This window comes from Babylonia areolata, chromosome 14 (genome assembly GCF_041734735.1).
Source record: "Babylonia areolata isolate BAREFJ2019XMU chromosome 14, ASM4173473v1, whole genome shotgun sequence".
Lineage (NCBI taxonomy): Eukaryota > Metazoa > Mollusca > Gastropoda > Neogastropoda > Buccinidae > Babylonia > Babylonia areolata.
The window spans coordinates 16,447,261-16,474,775 of NC_134889.1; the positions used below are offsets into that span (position 1 = coordinate 16,447,261).

The 27,515-nt window shown below is 43.1% G+C and overlaps 1 protein-coding gene across 7 annotated transcripts in view; it reads right to left on the bottom strand.

Annotated features, from left to right (window-relative positions):
- Positions 1-840: 840 nt before the first annotated feature.
- LOC143289868 (uncharacterized) overlaps positions 841-27,515 on the bottom strand; it is a 41,761-nt gene continuing 15,086 nt past the window's right edge. For 3 of the 7 annotated variants that reach the window (XM_076599071.1, XM_076599069.1, XM_076599068.1), the window contains 8 exons: positions 25,976-26,070; positions 17,474-17,539; positions 16,145-16,239; positions 13,683-13,949; positions 12,990-13,151; positions 11,720-11,877; positions 5,094-5,388; positions 841-1,949 (listed from right to left, as the gene is read on the bottom strand). In XM_076599071.1, coding sequence (XP_076455186.1) covers positions 841-1,949; positions 5,094-5,388; positions 11,720-11,877; positions 12,990-13,151; positions 13,683-13,949; positions 16,145-16,239; positions 17,474-17,539; positions 25,976-26,070 — 2,247 coding nt within the window. Of the gene's footprint in view, positions 1,950-5,093; positions 5,389-11,719; positions 11,878-12,989; positions 13,152-13,682; positions 13,950-16,144; positions 16,240-17,473; positions 17,540-24,320; positions 24,360-25,975; positions 26,071-27,515 lie in introns of all 7 variants that reach the window. The other 4 variants (XM_076599072.1, XM_076599070.1, XM_076599075.1 and 1 more) reach the window with 2 other exon arrangements.

A 27,515-nucleotide genomic window follows, 5' to 3' on the forward strand; every position in this document is an offset into this window, starting at 1 on the left:
TGCACTTCACAGACAATCATATTCCGACTACGCACGGGGCACTGCCGCCTGTGAGACCACATGTACCGAATGAAGCTGTCACACACTCCTGACTGCCCGTGTAAGACAGGCCCACAAACCCCGGAGCACATCCTGCAGTCCTGCTCCCTGTATCAAGATGCACGGACGCAGCAGTGGCCCTATGGAGCCACACTGGCAGAAAAGCTCTGGGGCACCAAAGAAGACCTCATCAAGACCACCACCTTCATTTCCAGCATAGGACTGCAAGTCTGAGACCATGATCACGGGGAACGCAGAAGAAGAAGAAGAAGACTGCACTTCAGACGCATGCCACACTGACCTCGTTTCACCAAGGCTCAACAGTTCAAGGGGCTCAGCAGTGCAGAGGGCACACACAAAAAGTAATGCTGTTTCCAGAAACCTCCTCACCTAACGGTTGAAGATGCTCGTGTCGGACAAAACTAATCTTAACATGGAACCGGAAGACTTAAATTATTGAAGTGAGCAGTCAAAGATTTTTGTCTGTCAGAAGCCAAATTCTTATATATATATAAGAGAGAGAGAGAGAGCATCACTCATTTATAAACAGACCGACAAATGTCCTTTCAGACAAGGAACAAACTTCCCAGATACAACAGCAGACCCTACACAGGAGCAATAACTGTCTTTTATGGAACAGAAGCTTAAAGTTTAAAAAAAATTTTTTTTTTGATAACTGAGAAGGCAAAATGCTTTTTCACACACACACAAAAAACCACCCAGAAAAGGATAAAAGCACAGACAGACAGACGGACAGACAGACAGAAAACTCAGCAGCCCAACCAGTTAAAAAAACAGGAATCAGACTGGCTGCTCGGATTCGCCAGCAGCCCTCCCGTCCCCACTAAACCTGCGCCCCTTCCCCTGCCCTCCGCTCTTCCTGGCCCCCTTCCCCTTCCTGGGGCCAGACCCCGCCGACTTCCTGGTGGGGGAGCCGGGCCCAGCGGAGCTCTTGGGCGTGGACAGCTTGGCGGGGGAGGCGGAGGGGGTAGGGGTGATGTCATCAAGGGGGGAGGAGCCCTGCTCGGCATGCAGGCTGCTCATGTCCTCAGCGGGGATGTCCACGTTCAGGAAGGTCTGCTGCAGCTTCTCCCGGCTGGCCGATGGCCGCGGGGCCACGTGACACACCGTCACCTTGGAGACCGGGTCAAGGTGGGGGTCAGCGGAGGGGTGGTGGTGGCCGGGAGAGAGGGAGGAGGAGGGGGAAGGGGGGCCACCCCCAACCACCACCACCACCTCCTCCTGAATGACGGGCTCCACGGATTGGCCCTGGGTGGAGGGTCTTCCCTTCTCCTGCCTGCCCTTGTCCCCCCCTGCCTGGCTGCGCTTCTCGGGGCTGGTGGACCCTTCAGACTCACTCTGCTCCAGCAGTGGCTCCATGGCATTGGACTCCCGAGACCTGTTCTCTGCCTTGCCGCCGCGCTGCTGGTGGTGGTGGTGGGGATTGGGGGGCGTCCCTCCCCCCGCTGATTTGTCCCCGCCAAACTCCTTGGGCTCTGGGGAGGGAGGGGGTGGGGCGGGGGACTCCCCTTTGCCCCCCTCGTCCAGGATCCGGCGGGCCAGGCTGTTGCTGCTGTTGTTGCTGATGCGCTCCGAGCCCCGGCTGTTGAGATCGGGGCGACCCCGGTGCAGGGAGGAGGCAGAGGAGGGCCCGTGCTCTGTCAGGAAGATGGTGTCGGAGCGAGATCCCATGATGCCTGGCACCATGTCCAGGGTGGGCTCCGTCACCTGCGGCCAGTCCTCTGGAGAGGTGACCTCAGCTCGGCCCCCCTCGCCCTGTGGCCGCACTGCGGCGGCCTCTGAGCTCGGCACTCTTCCGGCCGAGTGCTTTTGCTGCTGCTGCTGCTGTGCTGACTGCGAGGGACTGGGCCCCACCTGCTCCCGCCCTGTCTCCTTGATGGTGCTCAGAGCTGAAAAAGACCAGTGCCAACGCCAGTCTAGTTTCCGTACCAATGAGGCTGTATAAAGTGTGTGGACCGATCCCATGTATAAAAAAAACACGCTATGCCACATCTGAGAATGAAATAAAAGAAAAAGAGAAGAAAAAAAAATGCCTGGAAATTAATTTGTTAACTCTTTCACCGACGAGTTTCTGTGTGGAAAAAAAACACAAACCCACTCCCCTGTGCCAAATATTCTAAGATACAATGCTCTCAGTCACAGGCTTCAGTCCAGGTCAAAACAGCACAATGGACTTGTTCACTTCAAACTGGGTCAGGGAGCAAAGGTTTAGTCATTGTTCTGTTGGCAGGGAAACTGGATCCAGCTGTCAAGCTTTGTGTGGAAAATGGTCTGGTTAACATGACCCTTGATGTCGACTGAAATCGCCTGTTAGCGGTGCACTGTCTAGTCAACTAAAGTCACCTATTGGCAGAGCACTGTCTAGTCAACAAAACTCGCCTGTAGTGGTGCACTGTCTAGTCAACTGAAGTCCCCAATTGGCTGTGCACTGTCTGGTCAACTAAAGTTGCCTGTGGCTGTGCACTGTCTTGTCAACTAAAGTTGCCTGTGGTGGTGCACTGTCTAGTCAACTAAAGTTGCCTGTGGCGGTGCACTGTCTAGTCAACTAAAGTTGCCTGTGGTGGTGCACTGTCTAGTCAACTAAAGTTGCCTGTGGCTGTGCACTGTCTAGTCAACTAAAGTTGCCTGTGGCTGTGCACTGTCTAGTCAACTAAAGTTGCCTGTGGTGGTGCACTGTCTAGTCAACTAAAGTTGCCTGTGGCGGTGCACTGTCTAGTCAACTAAAGTTGCCTGTGGTGGTGCACTGTCTAGTCAACTAAAGTTGCCTGTGGCGGTGCACTGTCGAGTCAACTAAAGTTGCCTGTGGTGGTGCACTGTCTAGTCAACTAAAGTTGCCTGTGGCGGTGCACTGTCTAGTCAACTAAAGTTGCCTGTGGTGGTGCACTGTCTAGTCAACTAAAGTTGCCTGTGGCGGTGCACTGTCTAGTCAACTAAAGTTGCCTGTGGCTGTGCACTGTCTAGTCAACTAAAGTTGCCTGTGGCGGTGCACTGTCTAGTCAACTAAAGCCGCCTGTGGCGGTGCACTGTCTAGTCAACTAAAGCCACCTGTGGTGGTGCACTGTCTAGTCAACTAAAGTCGCATATTGTCGGTGCACTGTCTAGTCATCCAAAGTCGCCTATTGGTGGTGCACTGTCTAGTCAACTTAAGTCGCCTATGGCGGTGCACTGTCTAGTCAACTAATGTCGCATATTGGCAGTGCACTATCTAGTCAACTAAAGTCGCCTATGGCGGTGCACTGTCTAGTTAACAAAAGTCGCCTGTGGCGGTGCACTGTCTAGTCAACTAAAGTAGCCTACCGGCGGTGCACTGTCTAATCAACTAAAATCGCATATTGGTGGTGCATTGCCTAGTCAATAAAAGTCGACTGCCTATTGGCAGTGCACTGTCTAGTCAACAAAAGTCGCCTATGGCGGGGCACTGTCAAGTCAACTAAAGTCGCATATTGTCAGTGCATTGTCTAGTCAACTAAAGTCGCCTATGGCGGGGCACTGTCTAGTCAACTAAAGTCGCCTATTGGCGGTGCACTGTCTAGTCAACGAAAGTCACCTGTGGTGGTGCACTGTCTAGTCAACTAAAGTTGCCAATTGGCGAAGCACTGTCTAGTCAACCAAAGTCGCAAATTGGCAGTGCACTGTCTAGTTAACTAAAGTCACCACTTGGCGGTGCACTGTCTATTCAACAAAACTCACCTGTGGTGGCGCACTGTCTAGTCAACAAAAGTCGCCTACAGCGGTGCACTCTCTAGTCAACTTAAGTCACCTGTGGCAGTGCACTGTCTGGTCAGCTAAAATCACCAACTGGCGATACACTGTCTAGTCAACAAAAGTCGCCTGTGGCGGTGCACTGTCTAGTCAACTAAAGTTGCCTACGGCGGTGCACTGTCTAGTCAACTAAAGCCAACTGTGGCGGTGCACTGTCTAGTCAGCTAAAGTCACCAACTGGCGGTGCACTGTCTGGTCAACTAAAGCCAACTGTGGCGGTGCACTGTCTAGTCAACTAAAGTCCCCAATTGGCGGTGCACTGTCTAGTCAACTAAAGTTGCCTACGGCGGTGCACTGTCTGGTCAACTAAAGCCAACTGTGGCGGTGCACTGTCTAGTCAACTAAAGTCCCCAATTGGCGGTGCACTGTCTAGTCAACAAAAGTCGCCTGTGGCGTTGCACTGTCTAGTCAACAAGTCACCTATGGTGGGGCACTGTCTTCTCAACTAAAGTCGCCTATTGGTGCACTGTCTAGTCAACTAAAGTCGCCTATGGCGGGGCACTGTCTAGTCAACTAAAGTCGTCTATTGGTGCACTGTCTAGTCAACTAAAGTTGCCTATTGGCGGTGCACTGTCAAGTCAACTAAAGTCGCATATTGTCGGTGCACTGTCTAGTCAACTAAAGTCACCTATTGGTGCACTGTCTAGTCAACTACAGTCGCCTATTGGCGGTGCACTGTCTAGTCAACTAAAGTCGCCTGTGGCGGTGCACTGTCTAGTCAACAAAAGTCGCTTGTGGCGGTGCACTGTCTAGTCAACTAAAGTTGCCTGTTGGCGGTGCACTGTCTAGTCAACTAGAGTTGCCTATGGTGGTGCACTGTCTAGTCAACTAGAGTTGCCTATGGTGGTGCACTGTCTAGTCAAATAAAGTCGCCTATGGCGGTGCACTGTCTAGTCAACTAAAGTCGCCTATTGGCGGGGCACTGTCTAGTCAACTAAAGTCGCCTGTGGCGGTGCACTGTCTAGTCAACAAAAGTCGCTTGTGGCGGTGCACTGTCTAGTCAACTAAAGTTGCCTATTGGCGGTGCACTGTCTAGTAAACTAGGGTTGCGTATGGTGGTGCACTGTCTAGTCAAATAACATCACCTATGGCGGTGCACTGTCTAGTCAACTAAAGTCGCCTATGGCGGTGCACTGTCTGGTCAACTAAAGTCACCTATGGTAGTGAAAGGGTTAAAAAAAAAAAAAAAAAAAAAGAAGAAGAAGAAAAAGCCTGTAAACGAATTTGTCAAACTGACCACAGGCACAGTAGATGACACCCACACCACTCACCAGACTCGTCAGGCGAGGAGGGTGCCTGCTCAGCGAAGGTGGCCCCAGGAACGCAGATCTTGTGGCCAGGTGACATGGTGACCTCGCGGGAGGGTGGCACTCCGTGGGGATGGTGATGGGCTGGGTCTCCCCCTGCCTGCATGCCGGCGGAGGAGGCGGCGGTCAGGTCGCGGAAGAGGCGTGACGGGGAGTGGAAGGTGGCGGGGGTGCCGGCGGGGGCCTTGGGCACGTGGGTGGAGAGGGTGGGGGAGACTCCATGCAGCGCCCGGTCATCCTCCTCCTCACCCTGCTCCTGCTGTTATTGTTGTCACACACACACACACACACACACACACACACACACACACACTTCAGACTTTAGTAGGTCCTCATTAAATCAGGAAAATGTCCTTGCAAGCAAAGAAAAAACAACAGCAACAACAAAAACCAACAACAACAGCACAAAATACATGCCCCCTCCCTTTCTCCCCCCCAAGCACAAATATACATGCAGATGACAGACTGAATTATCATCAGTCCATGATTCTCTACAGACAGACAGACTGAATTATCATCAATCCATGATTCTCTACAGACAGACTGAATCATCATCAGTCCATGATTCTCTACAGACAGACAGACTGAATTATCATCACTCCATGCTTCTCAACAGACAGACTGAATTATCATCAGTCCATGATTCTCTACAGATAGACAGATTGAATCATCATCAGTCCATGATTCTCTACAGACAGATTGAATCATCATCAGTCCATGATTCTCTACAGACAGATTGAATCATCATCAGTCCATGATTCTCTACAGACAGACTGAATTATCATCAGTCCATGATTCTCTACAGACAGATTGAATCATCATCAGTCCATGATTCTCTATAGACAGATTGAATCATCATCAGTCCATGATTCTCTACAGACAGATTGAATCATCATCAGTCCATGATTCTCTACAGACAGATTGAATCATCATCAGTCCATGATTCTCTACAGACAGATTGAATTATCATCAGTCCATGATTCTCTGCAGATAGACAGATTGAATCATCATCAGTCCATGATTCTCTACAGATAGACAGACTGAATTATCATCACTCCATGATTCTCTACAGACAGACTGAATTATCATCAGTCAATGATTCTCTACAGACAGATTGAATTATCATCACTCCATGATTCTCTACAGACAGATTGAATCATCATCAGTCCATGATTCTCTACAGACAGATTGAATCATCATCAGTCCATGATTCTCTACAGACAGATTGAATTATCATCAGTCCATGATTCTCTACAGACAGACTGAATTATCATCAGTCCATGATTCTCTACAGACAGATAGATTGAATCATCATCAGTCCATGATTCTCTACAGACAGATTGAATCATCATCAGTCCATGATTCTCTACAGACAGACTAAATCATCATCAGTCCATGATTCTCTACAGACAGACTGAATTATCATCACTCCATGATTCTCTACACACAGATTGAATCACCATCAATCCATTATTCTCTACAGACAGACAGATTGAATCATCATCAGTCCATGATTCTCTACAGACAGACTGAATTATCATCACTCCATGATTCTCTACACACAGATTGAATCACCATCAATCCATTATTCTCTACAGACAGACAGAGTGAATCATCATCAGTCCATGATTCTCTACAGACAGACTAAATCATCATCAGTCCATGATTCTCTACAGACAGACTGAATCATCATCAATCCATGATTCTCTACAGACAGACTGAATTATCATCAATCCATTATTCTCTACAGACAGATTGAATCATCATCAATCCATGATTCTCTACAGATAGATTGAATCATCATCAGTCCATGATTCTCTACAGACAGACTGAATTATCATCAATCCATTATTCTCTACAGATAGATTGAATCATCATCAGTCCATGATTCTCTACAGACAGAGTGAATCATCATCAGTCCATGATTCTCTACAGACAGATTGAATCATCATCAGTCCATGATTCTCTACAGACAGACTGAATTATCATCTGTCCATAATTCTCTACAGACAGATTGAATCATCATCAGTCCATGATTCTCTACAGACAGACTAAATCATCATCAGTCCATGATTCTCTACAGACAGACTAAATCATCATCAGTCCATGATTCTCTACAGACAGACTGAATTATCATCAGTCCATGATTCTCTACAGATAGATTGAATCATCATCAGTCCATGATTCTCTACAGACAGATTGAATCATCATCAGTCCATGATTCTCTACAGACAGACTAAATCATCATCAGTCCATGATTCTCTACAGACAGACTGAATTATCATCAGTCCATGATTCTCTACAGACAGATTGAATCATCATCAGTCCATGATTCTCTACAGACAGATTGAATCATCATCAGTCCATGATTCTCTACAGACAGACTGAATTATCATCAGTCCATGATTCTCTACAGATAGACAGATTGAATCATCATCAGTCCATGATTCTCTACAGACAGACAGACTGATTTATCATCACTCCATGATTCTCTACAGACAGACTGAATCATCATCAATCCATTATTCTCTACAGACAGACAGATTGAATCATCATCAGTCCATGATTCTCTACAGACAGACTAAATCATCATCAGTCCATGATTCTCTACAGACAGATTGAATCATCATCAGTCCATGATTCTCTACAGACAGATTGAATCATCATCAGTCCATGATTCTCTACAGACAGACAGATTGAATCACCATCAGTCCATGATTCTCTACAGACAGACAGATTGAATCATCATCAGTCCATGATTCTCTACAGATAGATTGAATCATCATCAGTCCATGATTCTCTACAGACAGATTGACTGAATCATCATCAGTTCATGATTCTCTACAGACAGACAGGCTGAATCATCATCAGTCCATGATTCTCTACAGACAGACAGACTGATTTATCATCACTCCATGATTCTCTACAGACAGACTGAATCATCATCAGTCCATGATTCTCTGCAGACAGATTGACTGAATCATCATCAGTCCATGATTCTCTACAGACAGACTGAATTATCATCACTCCATGATTCTCTACAGACAGATTGAATTATCATCAGTCCATGATTCTCTACAGACAGATTGAATCATCATCAGTCCATGATTCTCTACAGATTGAATTATCATGAGTCCATGATTCTCTACAGATAGACAGACTGAATTATCATCACTCCATGATTCTCTACAGACAGACTGAATTATCATCAGTCAATGATTCTCTACAGACAGATTGAATTATCATCACTCCATGATTCTCTACAGACAGATTGAATCATCATCAGTCCATGATTCTCTACAGACAGATTGAATCATCATCAGTCCATGATTCTCTACAGACAGATTGAATTATCATCAGTCCATGATTCTCTACAGACAGACTGAATTATCATCAGTCCATGATTCTCTACAGACAGATAGATTGAATCATCATCAGTCCATGATTCTCTACAGACAGATTGAATCATCATCAGTCCATGATTCTCTACAGACAGACTAAATCATCATCAGTCCATGATTCTCTACAGACAGACTGAATTATCATCACTCCATGATTCTCTACATACAGATTGAATCACCATCAATCCATTATTCTCTACAGACAGACAGATTGAATCATCATCAGTCCATGATTCTCTACAGACAGACTGAATTATCATCACTCCATGATTCTCTACACACAGATTGAATCACCATCAATCCATTATTCTCTACAGACAGACAGAGTGAATCATCATCAGTCCATGATTCTCTACAGACAGACTAAATCATCATCAGTCCATGATTCTCTACAGACAGACTGAATCATCATCAATCCATGATTCTCTACAGACAGACTGAATTATCATCAATCCATTATTCTCTACAGACAGATTGAATCATCATCAATCCATGATTCTCTACAGATAGATTGAATCATCATCAGTCCATGATTCTCTACAGACAGACTGAATTATCATCAATCCATTATTCTCTACAGATAGATTGAATCATCATCAGTCCATGATTCTCTACAGACAGAGTGAATCATCATCAGTCCATGATTCTCTACAGACAGATTGAATCATCATCAGTCCATGATTCTCTACAGACAGACTGAATTATCATCTGTCCATAATTCTCTACAGACAGATTGAATCATCATCAGTCCATGATTCTCTACAGACAGACTAAATCATCATCAGTCCATGATTCTCTACAGACAGACTAAATCATCATCAGTCCATGATTCTCTACAGACAGACTGAATTATCATCAGTCCATGATTCTCTACAGATAGATTGAATCATCATCAGTCCATGATTCTCTACAGACAGATTGAATCATCATCAGTCCATGATTCTCTACAGACAGACTAAATCATCATCAGTCCATGATTCTCTACAGACAGACTGAATTATCATCAGTCCATGATTCTCTACAGACAGATTGAATCATCATCAGTCCATGATTCTCTACAGACAGATTGAATCATCATCAGTCCATGATTCTCTACAGACAGACTGAATTATCATCAGTCCATGATTCTCTACAGATAGACAGATTGAATCATCATCAGTCCATGATTCTCTACAGACAGACAGACTGATTTATCATCACTCCATGATTCTCTACAGACAGACTGAATCATCATCAATCCATTATTCTCTACAGACAGACAGATTGAATCATCATCAGTCCATGATTCTCTACAGACAGACTAAATCATCATCAGTCCATGATTCTCTACAGACAGATTGAATCATCATCAGTCCATGATTCTCTACAGACAGATTGAATCATCATCAGTCCATGATTCTCTACAGACAGACAGATTGAATCACCATCAGTCCATGATTCTCTACAGACAGACAGATTGAATCATCATCAGTCCATGATTCTCTACAGATAGATTGAATCATCATCAGTCCATGATTCTCTACAGACAGATTGACTGAATCATCATCAGTCCATGATTCTCTACAGACAGACAGGCTGAATCATCATCAGTCCATGATTCTCTACAGACAGACAGACTGATTTATCATCACTCCATGATTCTCTACAGACAGACTGAATCATCATCAGTCCATGATTCTCTGCAGACAGATTGACTGAATCATCATCAGTCCATGATTCTCTACAGACAGACTGAATTATCATCACTCCATGATTCTCTACAGACAGATTGAATTATCATCAGTCCATGATTCTCTACAGACAGATTGAATCATCATCAGTCCATGATTCTCTACAGATTGAATTATCATGAGTCCATGATTCTCTGCAGATAGACAGATTGAATCATCATCAGTCCATGATTCTCTACAGACAGACTGAATTATCATCAGTCCATGATTCTCTACAGACAGACTGAATTATCATCAGTCCATGATTCTCTACAGACAGACTGAATTATCATCAGTCCATGATTCTCTACAGACAGATAGATTGAATCATCATCAGTCCATGATTCTCTACAGACAGATTGAATCATCATCAGTCCATGATTCTCTACAGACAGATTGAATCATCATCAGTCCATGATTCTCTACAGACAGATTGAATTATCATCAGTCCATGATTCTCTACAGACAGACTGAATTATCATCAGTCCATGATTCTCTGCAGATAGACAGACTGAATTATCATCAGTCCATGATTCTCTACAGATAGACAGACTGAATTATCATCAGTCCATGATTCTCTACAGATAGACAGATTGAATCATCATCAGTCCATGATTCTCTACAGACAGACAGACTGATTTATCATCACTCCATGATTCTCTACAGACAGACTGAATCATCATCAGTCCATGATTCTCAACAGACAGACTGAATCATCATCAGTCCATGATTCTCTACAGACAGATAGACTGAATTATCATCAGTCCATGATTCTCTACAGACAGATTGAATCATCATCAGTCCATGATTCTCTACAGACAGATTGAATCATCATCAGTCCATGATTCTCTACAGACAGACAGATTGAATCATCATCAGTCCATGATTCTCTACAGACAGACAGACTGAATCATCATCAGTCCATGGTTCTCTACAGACAGATTGAATCATCATCAGTCCATGATTCTCTACAGACAGACTAAATCATCATCAGTCCATGATTCTCTACAGATAGATTTAATCATCATCAGTCCATTTTCCTTCTACATTCGTGGACTGAAATTCCCATGTTCACTTGTATATACACCAGTGGGCTTTTATGTACATGACCGATTTACCCCACGATGTTGGCAGCCATACAGTGTTTTCGTGGGTGTGCATGCTGGGTATGTTCTTGTTTCCATAACCCACTGAATGCTGACACAGATTACAGGATCTTTAACTGGAGTATTTGATCTTCTGTGTGCATTTACAAAGGAAGAGGGTTCAGGCACAAGCAGGTCTGCAAATGTTGACCTGGGAGATCGGAAAAATCTCCACCCTCTACCCACTAGGCGCCGTTACAGAGATTTGAACCCAGGACCCTCAGATTGAAAGTCCAACGCATTGATCGCTTGGCTATTGTGCCCGTCATCAGTCCATGATTCTCCACAGACTGACACTGACAGACAGATAGACAGACACTGACAGACAGACTGACCGTGACCCTGTCCTCCGCTACAGCCGGCTTCCCCGTGTACGTGTACTCTGCCTCAGGACGGTCAGACACTGAAGGGATGTTGACCCGCATGGTGGTTCCATGGTCTGATGCCAGGCTGCCCACGCTCCGTGAGCTCTCGGGGGGTGTGGGCACGGGCACTGCCCAACAACACAGTGTCCCTGTGAGCACAGTCTGTTTGTACCCCTGTAGGTTTGTACACCTAGGTCAAATCGCTTTTATAATTTTTCTTCATTTATCAAAAATCTTTGCTGCCAGTTAATTGAACAAGTTTCAGTTTCTCAAGCTTGACCAGCCACAAATGACCCCAGCCCAGAATGACACCAGGGTCAAGTTCAGAAGGGGAGGTAGTTGTACTGTATTACATTACTCTTTTTGTCACACAACAGATTTCCCTGTGAGAAATTCAGGCTGCTCTCCCATGGGGAGAGTGTGTCCCTTCACTGAGAGCACCACCCTTTTTTTTCTGTCTGCAATTTCATTTGTATTCCTACTGAAGTGGATTTTTCTACAGAATTTTGCCAGGGACAACCCTTTTGTTGCTGTGGGTTCTTTAGCATGCTGCACACAGGACCTCGGATTATCATCTCTTCTGAATGACCAGCATCATGACCACCACTCAAGGTCTAGTGGAGGTGGAGAAAATACTGGCAACTGTGAGATTTGAACCAGTGCAGTCAGATTCTCTTGCTTCCTAGGCGAACACGTTACCTGTAAGCCAACACTCCACTGTATTTTGTGCTTTTTCACCATGACTGTTCTTTCAAAATTTTGCTGTCTTGGGGTGTGTTTTTTTTTTTTTGGGGGGTGGGGGTGGGGGAGGATGTGGGGGGTGTTGTTTGCTCAACACAGTTTCAGTTTCAGTAGCTCAAGGAGGCGTCACAGCGTTCTGACAAATCCATATACACTACACCACATCTGCCAAGCAGATGCCTGACCAGCAGCGTAACCCAACGTGCTTAGTCAGGCCTTGAGAAAAAAAAAGAAAGAAAAAAAAAGGTGAATAAATAATAGATAAGCGTACATAAATAAGTAAATAAATAAATAAATAATAATCATAATATATAAAAAAGGGGTAGTAGTAATAATAATAGCAGAGGACAGAGACACACAACACCAAAGAGGGAAGCATCCGCTCAACACAACATAAACACATCACATTACAACACAACCACCAACACAACAACAACCAAACCAAACCAAAACCCCCCAAGCCGAAAGATGAGCCAGGGCAACAAACGACACGGCGTACCCAGACTGAAGTCGGGTCGATGCTTGCTGTTGTAGACGAAGGCACGAGTGTGTCGCAGGCCGCTGGGAAGCTCTGGCAGCCCCAGGGAGATGGACGGAATCTTCCTCCTCTCCTTGGCTGCTCCCCCTATCCTGCGGCCCTCCGCGGAACTCCCCACCTCATCTGTCGTAGTGAGGGGATCAATCAATCAATCAGTGAGGAAAGGAATGAGTTCACTTCAGTCAAGTTCCTCGAGGGGGTGTCACTGCGTTTGGACAAATCCATATACGCTACACCACATCTGCTATACCAGATGCCTGACCAGCAGTGTAACCCAACATGCTTAGGCCTCTCGGCAAAAAAGAAAAGAATGAATGAATGAATAACTGGCTGAATAAGTAAATGACTGAATAGATACATATATGAATTGATAAATTAATCAATGTATGATTAAACAATTCAATAGATAAATGAATAAATCAACAGATAAGTGAATGACAGAATGAAAAAAATCAGTGAACAAAAGATGTAAATATATAAGCATATCTGTCTGTATAAGTGAATCAATAAATAACAAATCAATTAACAAATAACATTAAAAGACTATATAAACAAATAACAGTGTAAACAAGTGAGCAGATAAATAAATAAGCAAATAAACAAATAAATATATGAATACATAAATACATGCCGCTACAACTCTGTTTTGCCCACCTCCCGAGATGGACGGCAAGGGCTTCTTGTCCTTGGCAAACTCAGTGCGGGAGCTGCCTCCTGGCGGCAAGGGGAGGTAACGGTCTTTGGTGGAGTCGGCATCATGGGTCAGGCGGGCGGTGTCCACAGTGCTGGCCTTGTCCTCTCCATCCAGCTGGAAGACGGGCGCGGTGGGCAGCGTGGGCCACTCCCGCAGGTGGCGCTGCCGCTTGTGATGGTGCAGGGGGGCCTTCTGCTGGAGCAGCACGTCCCCCGTGTGCAGCGTGCCTGTGGGGTGGGGCCCGGGGTCCCCGGGGGCAGGACAGGGAGGGGAGAGTGTAGTCATTGAAATCACAACAATAGCAAATAAACGAACAATATCTTCTACTTCTTTCTTCGTTCATGGGCTGCAACTCTCCATGTTCACTTGTATGTGCACGAGTGGGCTTTTATGTGTATGACCGTTTTTACCCCACCATGTTGGCAGCCATTCTCCGTTTTCGGGGGTGTGCATGCTGGGTATGTTCTTTGTTTCTGTAACCCACCGAACTTGAAGGGGGTTCAGGCACAAGCAGGTCTGCACATAAGTTGACCTAGGAGACTGGAAAAATCTCCACATTTACCCACCAGGCCCCGTTATCGAGATTCAAATCCGGGACCCTTAGATTGAAAGTCGAACACTTTAACCACTCGGCTATTTCACCTGTTGAACGAACAATATAAAAAGAAACAACCTCATAGAATGTCAAAAGCATTCATTTTTCCATTCCTTTTTCCCCCAAAGAAAATTTTTTAAAACCCCGAAACTCATAGAATATTAAAAGCATTCGACAGGCGTAATAGCTGAGTGGTTAAAGCATTGGACTTTCAATCTGAGGGCCCTGGTGCCAAATCTCAGTGATGGCCTCTGGTGTGTAAAGGGTGGAATTTTTGTCCAATCTCCCACCTCGACAACATAATTATGTGCAGACCTGCTTGTTCCTGAACCATCTTTGTGTGTATATCAAATACGCATGTTAAAGATCCTGCAATCCATGTCGGCATTCATTGGGTTATGGAAACAACAACATACGCAGCATGCACACACCTGAAAACATAGTATGGCTGCCTACACAGCTGGGTAAATAAACAAAATGGTCATATATATAAAATGTTAAAAATCTGTCTGAGTGTATATGTATGCATGCCTGAGATCTGACTGAATGACACAGGAAAAGAATGATGAGCGCCCAGTGGCAGCCATCAGTCGGCTCTACCCTGGCAGGCAGCCTGCTGTGCAAATGACCTCGTGTTTGTAAAGTGCTTACAACTTGGTCTCTGACCAAAGATAGGTGCTATATACGTATCTGTATCATTCATTCATTATTCATCATCGAACAAACCACAAAAAAAAACAAAAAAACCCATTGAATATCAAAAGCATTCATTTTTCCATTCCTTTTTCCCCTCAAAGAAATCACATTTTTCCTTTACTATAAATATTTTTTTCTGATCATGTAAAATTCTGAATCTTGAAAAAAAAAAAAACATATAAATTTTTAAAACTGACAAAAAAGACATTTCCAGGAGTTTATCTTGAAGTTCAATTGTCAGAAAAGAAAGAGAGAGAAAAAAACAAACCCCTAAGTGATTTTAAGAATGTTAAGGAAGTGTGTTTAATGACATCATAATATACTTCTGGGCTCAACACACAGTTTACCTGACTAACATAAGCTTACAGTTGGGGCAACACCAAAGTTAGAGCTGTGTGATCAATGGTTTCTCCACTGTGATGGGAATTCATCAACAACTCTGGCATTTGTCAAGGACTACGACTATAAAACTTGGAGGTAAAATTGCACTGGCTCCTCGTGGGGGCAAGTTGGCCTTTAGAAACCATCCCAACGCCGACTGTCCTAAACCCCCTTTGGCTGAGAGACGGGGACGAAACTTGGAAAAGACACTCTCCACTATAACCAAATTGTAGCCCAGATAGAGAGGACAGTAGTTGCCTCCTCTGCTTTTCTGTTCTGACTGACGGTCATGGTCTGACAGACTATCAAAGACAACTCGATGGGCACAACACCTGAGTGGTTAAAAGTGTTGTACTTTCAATCCGAGGGTCCCAGGTTTGAATCTCAGTAACAGCGCCTGGTGGGTAAAGGCTGGAGATTTTTCCGATCTCCCAAGTCAACATATGTGCAGACCTGCTTGTGCCTGAACCTCCTTCGTGTGTATACGCAAGCAGAAGATCAAATACGCACGGTAAAGATCCTGTAATCCATGCCAGCGTTCAGCGAGTTATGGAAACAAGAACATACCCAGCATGCACACCCCTGAAAACGGAGTATGGCTGTCAACATGGCATAGTAAAAACGGTCGTACACGTAAAAGCCCACTCGTGTACATAATCATACCAATGAGTGAACATGGGATTTGCAGCCCATGAACGAACAAAGAAGAAGAAGAAACACAACTCACGATGGTCACACTTGAGCACCCACCTGTGCGGGGAGGGGAGAGGTCGCGACCTGTGTCCTGAATGGTGTCCAGCACCTCCTGGATGATGCCGTGGATCTTCTCCCGCGACACAAAGTCACTGTAACATCACGTCATCGCTGCTTAGCGCCAGCGTCACTTTGATGATAATCATACAATAAGCAATGAATGACATAAAACGAAAGTGATGATGATAACTAAAATGATTTAATTCAAATTTTACATTATTACAGACATGCGTACATACATTTTTAATTCTGATAGAGGAAAAAAAAAGAAGTCGCAGGGTAATATCTTGAATTTGATTTTTTTTTTTTCAAAATGAAAGCAAGGAACAAGAGACAATAGACATACATATATATATATATATATATATATATATATATATATATATATATATATATATATATAACACCCTGAAGGTCTAAGTGCATGTAACAGTACATGTGGTAAGAATAAGACAAGGGAATGTAAGAAGAAACAAAAAGATACAAATTCATTATATATATATAAAAAGGAGAAGAAATAAAAAAACAAAGAAAATGAAAATAAAGAAAATAGTGTAACATCACTCACATACTTCCTCCACTACCCCCCCACCCCCCAACCCACAGACACACACACACAAACACACCCGTCAGTGAATCATCTACATATGGAGCAACAAACAATCTCATTCATAAGAATAACAACAAAAACAAATTAAAAAAAAAAAAGACATGACTAAATCAGGAACAAAAAAAACAACAACAACCAAAAAACCAACAAAGCACAAAAATATTAATGGGCAATACTAGATCTAAGTGTCAGAAATGAAAAACTAACGTTAAAAAGCATTCAAGATTTTGTTTCTGATTGCACAATGGAACATGTTTTATAAACCAACCTCAGATCCACTCACTGACACAAGCATTTTTTCTTTCAATCCTCAACACACAAACACAGCCATGCATACACAATCACTCTCTCATGCACACAAACATAAACACACACACACTCTCTCTCTCTCACACACACACAACACTCACACACCACTCTCTCTCTCTCTCTCTCTCTCACATGATCTCACATATTTTCTCTGTCTCTCTCTGTGTCTCACACACATACACACAAATGCATACACACACACACACACACACACACAAACAAACACACACACAAACACACTAACACACACCCCTCACATACATACACACACACTCTCTCTCTCTCTCACACACAATCACTCATGCATACATCTCTCTCTCTCTCTCTCTCTCTCTTGCTCACACACACACACACACACACACACACACACACACACACACACACACACAGAGCACACAGTGACCCACCTGTCTCTGGCACGATCAAGAACTTGCACTAGAACATCACGCGGCAAGCTCAGCAGCTCTCTGACTCTACAAAGCCAAACAGCACATTGCACACTATAACACTACGCACTGCCATTCTTTTGCACATCCAACACTATGTAGTGGCTGTTAAGAAGAACAGGTAAGGCTGGGCAGGTATGTGAGAGGCACAGGAAAGGACAGATACGTGAGAACAGGTAAGGACATGCGTGTGTGAAGAACGAACAGATATATGTGAGAAGAACAGGTACGGACAGGTGTGTGAGAAAAAACAAATATGTGAGAAGAACAAGTAATGATAGGTGTTTTAGAACAGGTAAAGACAGGTGTGTGACAAGAACAGGTAAGGACAGGTGTGTCAGAACAGGTAAGGACAGGTGTGTGACAAGAACAGGTAAGGACAGATGTGTGAGAAGAACAGGTAAGGACAGGTGTGTGCAAACAGGTAAGGACAGGTGTGTGAGAAGAACAGGTAAGAACAGGTGTGTGAGAACAGGTAAGGACAGGTGTGTGCAAACAGGTAAGGACAGGTGTGTGAGAAGAACAGGTAAGAACAGGTGTGTGAGAACAGGTAAGGACAGGTGTGTGCAAACAGGTAAGGACAGGTGTGTGAGAAGAACAGGTAAGGACAGGTGTGTGAGAACAGGTAAGGACAGATGTGTGAGAAGAAAAGGTAAAGACAGGTGTGTGAGAAGAACAGGTAAGGACAGGTGTGTGAGAACAGGTAAGGACAGGTGTGTTTGAAGAACAGGTAAGGACAGGTGTGTGAGAAGAACAGGTAAGGACAGGTGTGTGACAAGAACAGGTAAGGACAGTGTGTGAGAAGTGGTAAGTACAGGTGTGTGAGAACAGGTAAGGACAGGTGTGTGAGAAGAACAGGTAAGGACAGGTGTGTGAGAAGAACAGGTAAGGGCAGGTGTGTTTGAAGAACAGGTAAGTACAGGTGTGTGAGAAGAACAGGTAAGGACAGGTGTGTGAGAAGAACAGGTAAGGACAGGTGTGTCAGAACAGGTAAGGACAGGTGTGTGAGAAGAACAGGTAAGGACAGGTGTGTGAGAAGAACAGGTAAGGACAGGTGTGTGAGAAGAACAGGTAAGGACAGGTGTGTGAGAAGAACAGGTAAGGACAGTGTGTGAGAACAAGGACAGGTGTGTGAGAAGAACAGGTAAGGACAGGTGTGTGAGAAGAACAGGTAAGGACAGGTGTGTGAGAACAGGTAAGGACAGGTGTGTGAGAAGAACAGGTAAAGACAGGTGTGTGAGAAGAACAGGTAAGGACAGGTGTGTTAGAAGAACAGGTAAGGACAGTGTGTGAGAACAGGTAAGGACAGGTGTGTGAGAAGAACAGGTAAAGACAGGTGTGTGAGAAGAACAGGTAAGGACAGGTGTGTGAGAAGAACAGGTAAGGACAGGTGTGTGAGAAGAACAGGTAATGACAGGTGTGTGAGAAGAACAGGTAAGGACAGGTGTGTCAGAACAAGTAAGGACAGGTGTGTCAGAACAGGTAAGGACAGGTGTGTGACAAGAACAGGTAAGGACAGTGTGTGAGAAGAACAGGTAAGGACAGGTGTGTGAGAAGAACAGGTAAGGACAGGTGTGTGCAAACAGGTAAGGACAGGTGTGTGAGAAGAACAGGTAAGGACAGGTGTGTGCAAACAGGTAAGGACAGGTGTGTGAGAAGAACAGGTAAGAACAGGTGTGTGAGAACAGGTAAGGACAGGTGTGTGCAAACAGGTAAGGACAGGTGTGTGAGAAGAACAGGTAAGAACAGGTGTGTGAGAACAGGTAAGGACAGGTGTGTGCAAACAGGTAAGGACAGGTGTGTGAGAAGAACAGGTAAGAACAGGTGTTTGAGAACAGGTAAGGACAGATGTGTGAGAAGAAAAGGTAAAGACAGGTGTGTGAGAAGAACAGGTAAGGACAGTGTGTGAGAACAAGTAAGGACAGGTGTGTTTGAAGAACAGGTAAGGACAGGTGTGTGACAAGAACAGGTAAAGACAGGTGTGTGACAAGAACAGGTAAGGACAGTGTGTGAGAAGTGGTAAGTACAGGTGTGTGAGAACAGGTAAGGACAGGTGTGTGAGAAGAACAGGTAAGGACAGGTGTGTGAGAAGAACAGGTAAGGGCAGGTGTGTTTGAAGAACAGGTAAGTACAGGTGTGTGAGAAGAACAGGTAAGGACAGGTGTGTGAGAAGAACAGGTAAGGACAGGTGTGTGAGAACAGGTAAGGACAGGTGTGTGAGAAGAACAGGTAAAGACAGGTGTGTGAGAAGAACAGGTAAGGACAGGTGTGTGAGAAGAACAGGTAAAGACAGGTGTGTGAGAAGAACAGGTAATGACAGGTGTGTGAGAACAAGGACAGGTGTGTGAGAAGAACAGGTAAGGACAGGTGTGTGAGAAGAACAGGTAAGGACAGGTGTGTCAGAACAGGTAAGGACAGGTGTGTTAGAAGAACAGGTAAGGACAGGTGTGTGAGAAGAACAGGTAAGGACAGGTGTGTTTGAAGAACAGGTAAGGACAGGTGTGTGAGAAGAACAGGTAAGGACAGGTGTGTGAGAAGAACAGGTAAGGACAGGTGTGTTAGAAGAACAGGTAAGGACAGGTGTGTGAGAAGAACAGGTAAGGACAGGTGTGTGAGAAGAACAGGTAAGGACAGGTGTGTCAGAACAGGTAAGGACAGGTGTGTAAGAACAGGTAAGGACAGGTGTGTGACAAGAACAGGTAAGGACAGTGTGTGAGAAGAACAGGTAAGGACAGGTGTGTGAGAAGAACAGGTAAGGACAGGTGTGTGAGAAGAACAGGTAAGGACAGGTGTGTGAGAAGAACAGGTAAGGACAGGTGTGTGAGAAGAACAGGTAAGGACAGTGTGTGAGAACAAGGACAGGTGTGTTTGAAGAATAGGTAAGGACAGGTGTGTGAGAACAGGTAAGGACAGGTGTGTGAGAACAGGTAAGGACAGGTATGTGAGAACAGGTAATGGCAGGTGTGTGAGAACAGGTAAGGGCAGGTGTGTGAGAACAGGTAAGGACAGGTGTGTGACAAGAACAGGTAAGGACAGTGTGTGAGAAGAACAGGTAAGGACAGGTGTGTGAGAAGAACAGGTAAGGACAGGTGTGTGAGAACAGGTAAGGACAGGTGTGTTTGAAGAACAGGTAAGGACAGGTGTGTGAGAACAGGTAAGGACAGGTGTGTGAAAACAGGTAAGGAAAGTGTGTGAGAACAAGTAAGGACAGGTGTGTTTGAAGAACAGGTAAGTACAGGTGTGTGAGAACAGGTAAGTACAGGTGTGTGAGAACAGGTAAGGAAAGTGTGTGAGAACAAGTAAGGACAGGTGTGTGAGAAGAACAGGTAAGTACAGGTGTGTGCGAAGAACAGGTAAGGACAGGTATGTGAGAAGAACGGGTAAGGAAAGGTTTGTGAGAAGAACAGGATAAGGAAAGGTATGTGAGAAGAACAGGTAAGGACAGGTATGTGAGAAGAACAGGTAAGGACAGGTGTGTCAGAACAGGTAAGGACAGGTATGTCAGAAGAACAGGTAAGGACAGGTATATGAGAAAAACAGGTAAGGACAGGTGTGTTAGAACAGGTAAGGACAGGTGTGTCAGAACAGGTAAGGACAGGTATGTCAGAAGAACAGGTAAGGACAGGTATGTGAGAAAAACAGGTAAGGACAGGTGTGTCAGAACAAGTAAGGACAGGTATGTCAGAAGAACAGGTAAGGACAGGTGTGTTAGAACAGGTAAGGACAGGTATGTGAGAAAAACAGGTAAGGACAGGTGTGTTAGAACAGGTAAGGACAGGTGTGTCAGAACAGGTAAGGACAGGTATGTCAGAAGAACAGATAAGGGCAGTTACATGAGAGGAACAGGACTGAGCATCCACTTGAAAATGTTAGGATCAAAGCTTGCATTGACTTGGTGGAGTTAGAGATGTGGGGTTATTTTTATCATTCTTTTTCAGTTGAGAAGCTGCTGTTGTCTACAATTAAAAAAACATGCACACACACATGCATTTGCCCACCCATATGAGCACCCACATACACAAAAAGACTCAGATATACGTCCATGAAGACACTCTCTCTCTCTCTCTCTTGTACGTATCTTCCACATCCGCACTGTACCTCACTCCATCACTCCTGACAATCAAATGGTGAGTTAGCAACTGAATCAAACTGGTTATGTATTCATCTAGCAAGCCCTAAAGTCAAACTGCTTGTGTATTTGCCCAGCATGCCCCCAAAAGTAAAACTAGTTGTGTATTCAACTAGCAAGCCCCAAAAGTCAAACTAGTTGTGTATTCATCTAGCAAGCCCCAAAAGTCAAACTGGTCTAGCAAGCCCCAAAAGTCAAACTGGTTGCGTATTCATCTACCAAGCTCCCCCCTCCCCCTCCCCCCTCAAATCAAACTGCACTATTGCACTAGTTTAGGCATGGACAGTGTGTGGAATCTTTACAAAAGTAAAACTTTTAACATTCAACCATGTATGTAAGTATGTCACACTAAAGTGCACTCCAGTGCCATGAGATGCATTATTTTTAATTGAACATTTCATGGGCTCATCCACTCTCGAAATCAAAAAGCAAGAAAAAAATAAAATAAAATAAAAATCACTGTATGTTACTGCTTTTCAACAAAATGAATAAACAAAGGAAACAACTTTCAGACTAAAAAGATATGTGAACTGCATGAACTCAACAACAACAACAACTCCACATTCATTCATTCACTCACTCAGCCAGGAACACCGTTTTAAGCGCTGAAAACTAAATCATTTGCTTTACCTTTTGTTAATCATACAGTCCAGCCAACCACACAGGACTGAAAATCTAAAGACTGCCCCCACCACCCCCCCCCCCCCCCCCCCCCCCTCCCCCTGACAGAGAGAAGAATCTTCTTCTTCTTCTTCTGCGTTCACTCGTATGCACACGAGTGGGCTTTTACGTGCATGACCGTTCTTTACCCTGCCATGTAGGCAGCCATACTCCGTTTTCGGGGGTGTGCATGCTGGGTATGTTCTTGTTTCCATAACCCACCGAACGCTGACATGGATTACAGGATCTTTAACGTGCGTATTTGATCTTCTGCTTGCATATACACACGAAGGGGGTTCAGGCACTAGCAGGTCTGCACATATGTTGACCTGGGAGATCGTAAAAATCTCCACCCTTTACCCACCAGGCGCCGCCACCGTGATTCGAACCCGGGACCCTCAGATTGACAGTCCAACGCTTTAACCACTCGGCTATTGCGCCCGTCAAGAGAAGAATCAAAATCAGGCATATTTTAGCACAGTTATGGCACATTCATAAACCGAGGACACGCTCTTCTGCTCTTGACCATTCTCTCAAGCTTTTGCCAGAGGATTAAAGCAATTAACCTCAATGTAAACATAACAATTCATGTACACACACACACACACACACACACACACACACACACACACACCTCAAAAAAAGAAAAGAAAAAGAAAGAAAGAAGAAAACTGACATATTTCTAGCAAAAATAAATGTAGATGAATAGACCAGCAGCAACAGGAAAAATCGAGGAGAGACACAGATGACAGAAAAGAAATGGGGAAAAAAACAAGAAACAAAAACAGCAACTGGAAAGAGGAAACTTCTAGCACAGAACTTCTAGATGGTGATCATACCACTGAACTGAATTATAAGTGTGAAAGAAAATGTGTATTTTGAGAGAAGTTTTGAAAGCGGGCACTGAATTTGGACAATAGACTGAACATGGAAATGGGTCCTTTTGACAGTAAACAATGCCATCAATGTTCTGTCTAGAAAAGAAAAAAAAACCCAGCATAAACCAAACAAAAAGCTGAGGGAAAAAAAAGACACCCCCCCCCTCCCTACCCACCCCAAAAAAAGAAGAAAAGACAGAAAATCACAGAGCTGAATTAAATCAACTCTTGTTAATACATTGGCGTAACAGTAAACATCAAACAGAAAGCCCTCTTGAATCAGATTAGTACAGGTACTTCATCTGTGCATTCTAAAGCTATCAAAGATGAAATCATTTGTGCAGTTTTAAACTGTCAAAGATAAATCACATGTAAAAAAACAAACAAAGAAAAAAACAAAAAAACAAACCCAAAAAATTATTGTGCAGTTTGAAATTTACTGTTGATACTGTGCAGCTTAAAAAAAAAAAAAAAAAAAAAAAAAGCTGCTAGCACAAGCAAGGTATCAGCCTCCCCCTCCCTTTTGGTTTTGCTTACATCGTTCTGGGTTCAGAGCACAACAAAATCAAACAGACCCACTATCTTATGTTGTCAAAAAACTTCCTCCCAAGTTTATGTCGTGTTCCTGCATTGTCTCAAACCACAAACTCAGCCATGCAGCCATGTGTAGTTTTATAGAACATTAGTTAAAAAGAACAAAAAAACAAACAAATATAAAATCATAGAAAACAAACAAATAAACAACAAATAATTCCAAACACCTCAAACTATAATCTCCACTTGTATGGAATTCATCATGAAGGAATTCAACAAAATATGTCTGAAATAATTACCAGTATGTATAAAGTGAACAACAAAGAGCTCACAATTCTGTCTCTCTCTCTCTCTCGGTGCATATATATATATATATATATATATATATATATATATATATATATACATACACAAATACATATATACATATATATATTAGATTATTACTTTCAACTGGTCTTTCTTCTAATGTGAATGATTTGTTGTGCTCTGAAGCTCCATTTACCAGCAATTAAAAAAGAGGAATCAACAGCAACAACAACAAAAAAAAAAAAAAAAGGAGACAGAAAGAAAAAAAGTCTAGCACAGATTGTTTAAAAGTGGCAACCTGCTCTGGATGCGCTCTCGAATCTCATGTACGACACAGCTGACCGGTGTGTTCCAACAAAAACAAAACACGAAATGTAAATGAAAAAGTTGCACCGGAAAAGATTGCTAATAAATAAATGTACAAGAGTCTCTCTAACTCTTTCGCCAAAGAGAAAGATTACTTTGATTTGACAAGCTTTTGTGTAACTTGCAGTATTCAAAACCAACAAAAAATAATCCTGCAACAGGACTGAGACAAAGAAGAAAACAAACGAGCGAAACACACACACACACACACACACACACACACACACACACACACACACACAGGCAAAAAAAAAAAAAAAAAGGAAATATAAACCAAACCAAACCAAAAAAACAACAACAAAACAAACAAACAAACAACAAATAAAAACCACACCATGAAAAAAACCCAAAAAAAACCAATTACTGTTCTCCTCCTCTCTCCCCTTTCCTTCTTTCTCCATGCATGTGAATGTGGAAGAGTGTGTTTATCTATTCCTTTCCTTTTTTTTTTTTTTTTCAATCAATCATCACGAAACAAATCTCATGTCAGATATTCCCCTTCTTCTTCTTCTTCGTTTGTGGGCTTCAACTCCCATGTTCACTTGTATGTGGGCTTTTACATGTCTGACCGTTTTTAACCCCCCACCATGTAGGCAGCCATACTCCGTTTTCGGGGGTGTGCATGCTGGGTATGTTCTTGTTTCCATAACCCACCAAACGCTGACATGGATTACAGGATCTTTCACATGCATATTTGATCTTCTGCTTGCATATACATACGAAGGGGGTTCAGGCACAAGCAGGTCTGCACATATGTTGACCTGGGAGATCAGAAAAATCTCCACACTTCACCCACCAGGCGCCGTTACCGAGATTCAAACCTGGAACCCTCAGGTTGAAAGTCCAACGCTCCAACCACTCGGCTATTGTCCCCGCCAAACAGATATAATAATAACATTTTATGACAAAAGTCAAACAACAAAAGAACTGTGGAAGGTAAATAAATTGTTTCTTCTGAACCCGCTTTGTCTTGGAGATACAGTTGTAGATGTCAACAACAACAAAAATGAAGAAGAAACAAAAAAAAACAACAACAAAAAAACAAGAGAGGCAAGGCCTTCAAGACTCACTTGTGATAAATTAAGTCCCCTAGCATTAATTACAGAGTAATTTCCCTTTTTTACTATCTGCACCAAAACGTTTGCAAAATAAATAAAACTTCCATGCTTAGCAAAAGAAGTTCCTGTTTGAACAAAAAATGATAATAATGACTCCTCTTGTTGTTGTGTCAGAATAAGAGGTCAAAGTGCCAAGTTTAGAGAATACAAAAAATATAAATATAACAGTAAATGCAGTTTGCATATAATTAGGCTTCTTTTTTTATTTTTTTTTGTGTGCCCATCCCAGAGGTGCAATATTGTTTTAAACAAGATGACTGGAAAGAACTGAATTTTTCCTATTTTTATGCCAAATTTGGTGTCAACTGACAAAGTATTTGCAGAGAAAATGTCAATGTTAAAGTTTACCACGGACACACAGACACACGGACACACACACACACACAGACAACCGAACACCAGGGTTAAAACATAGACTCACTTTGTTTACACAAGTGAGTCAAAAAAGGAAAAAAAAGAAAACACTCACCCTTCGGTGTCCACGTCAGGTTTGAGCCCTGAGAAAGGGGTTTTGGGATAGGTGCCCTTCGAAAAGATAGGGGACCGCGATCTGTCCTGTCGTTTCTGTTTCACACACACACATCCTCCTGTTACAGACATTTTTTGATTTTTCTGTTTATGCTTGAAACATGATGTGTTTCAAACATCTTTATTTGTTGGCTTTTATAGAAATTGTGGTGGGTTTTTTTTTCATATTTTCAATTCAACTGCAGTCAATACATTGTTTTTTGTTGTTGTCTTTTTTTTTTTTAATAATTCTCACAGTGTGAAAATACTAGTGTTGAATAAAAGCATTTGTAGACATCAGGTTCACATCGAAATGGCAGTCTGTGTTGAGAGCATGAGGTAAATTATACAAATCTGCATAAAACCTGTAAAACTATCAAGTTCTATTTTTCATCATGCATGTCACAAAAAATCTGGACATCAAATCAGATTCTGGACCAAAGATGTAACAACGTGTTTGCCTATTAACATTACAAGTTTTTGGGGTTTTATAGCACACAAATTATGTTGTGAGACACAGACACATACAAAAGCAAAAACACATACATCTGAACTCACACACGCACACACACACACCACTGTGATTAGAACACTGTCCTGCATTGCATCACATAGAAATCCACTTTTGGAACGCCTTACTTAAGCAGTTAATTGAACTTGAGGGATAATTTTCCAGGAGCATTAGAAAAAATTAAAAAAAAAAAAAATTATCCCTTAAGTTCAATTAACACAAACACACACACACACACAAAACATGCACACACAACATGCACAACACACACACACACACAAACACACACACACAAACGCCAAACCTCATTAACTCTGTTATGTAACCATTTCAAATTCAGATGATTTGGAATGACAAAATTAATGATCACTTCTAGCTACAGCACAAAACACAACTGCTCGTTCCAAACATAAGAACACTGTATGACAGACGAACACGAAAACGCTGCATTGTAACATCTGCACAAAGCGTCATGAAAACAAAAAAAGAAGAATAACAAAGTTCTGATGATCAGTTTCATTTTCAAGGAGGCGTCAAAGCGTAAAGAGTCAAAGCATACACACTGATCCTTGGAGGATTCATTTGTATTTAAAGAATGAGATAGAATAAACTAAAATAGAATAAAAAGCAGTTGCATGGCCTGGCATTTACCCAACAAGCTTGTCAGGCCTTTGAAGCCTGTGTAAAGCATTAACATGAAATGACATCAAAATGATTAAACAAAATAGACAAGTAAGTAAATACTTTGAAAAAAAAAAAAATAGTAAAGATGAAAGATACATAGAAGGCAAATAATTGAAATAAAACAAGAATGAAAGTGGGTCATGTTCAGCAAACTTGTGCACACCCACACACATGTACACACTCCCACAAGTGAACAATGAACATGACAAAAGGACGATGATGATATGCAATCATTTAAACGGTGACAGAAGATATAAATCTGGCAAATTGAAACGGGAGTTAAACATGTGCAGAATATATGGTAAGC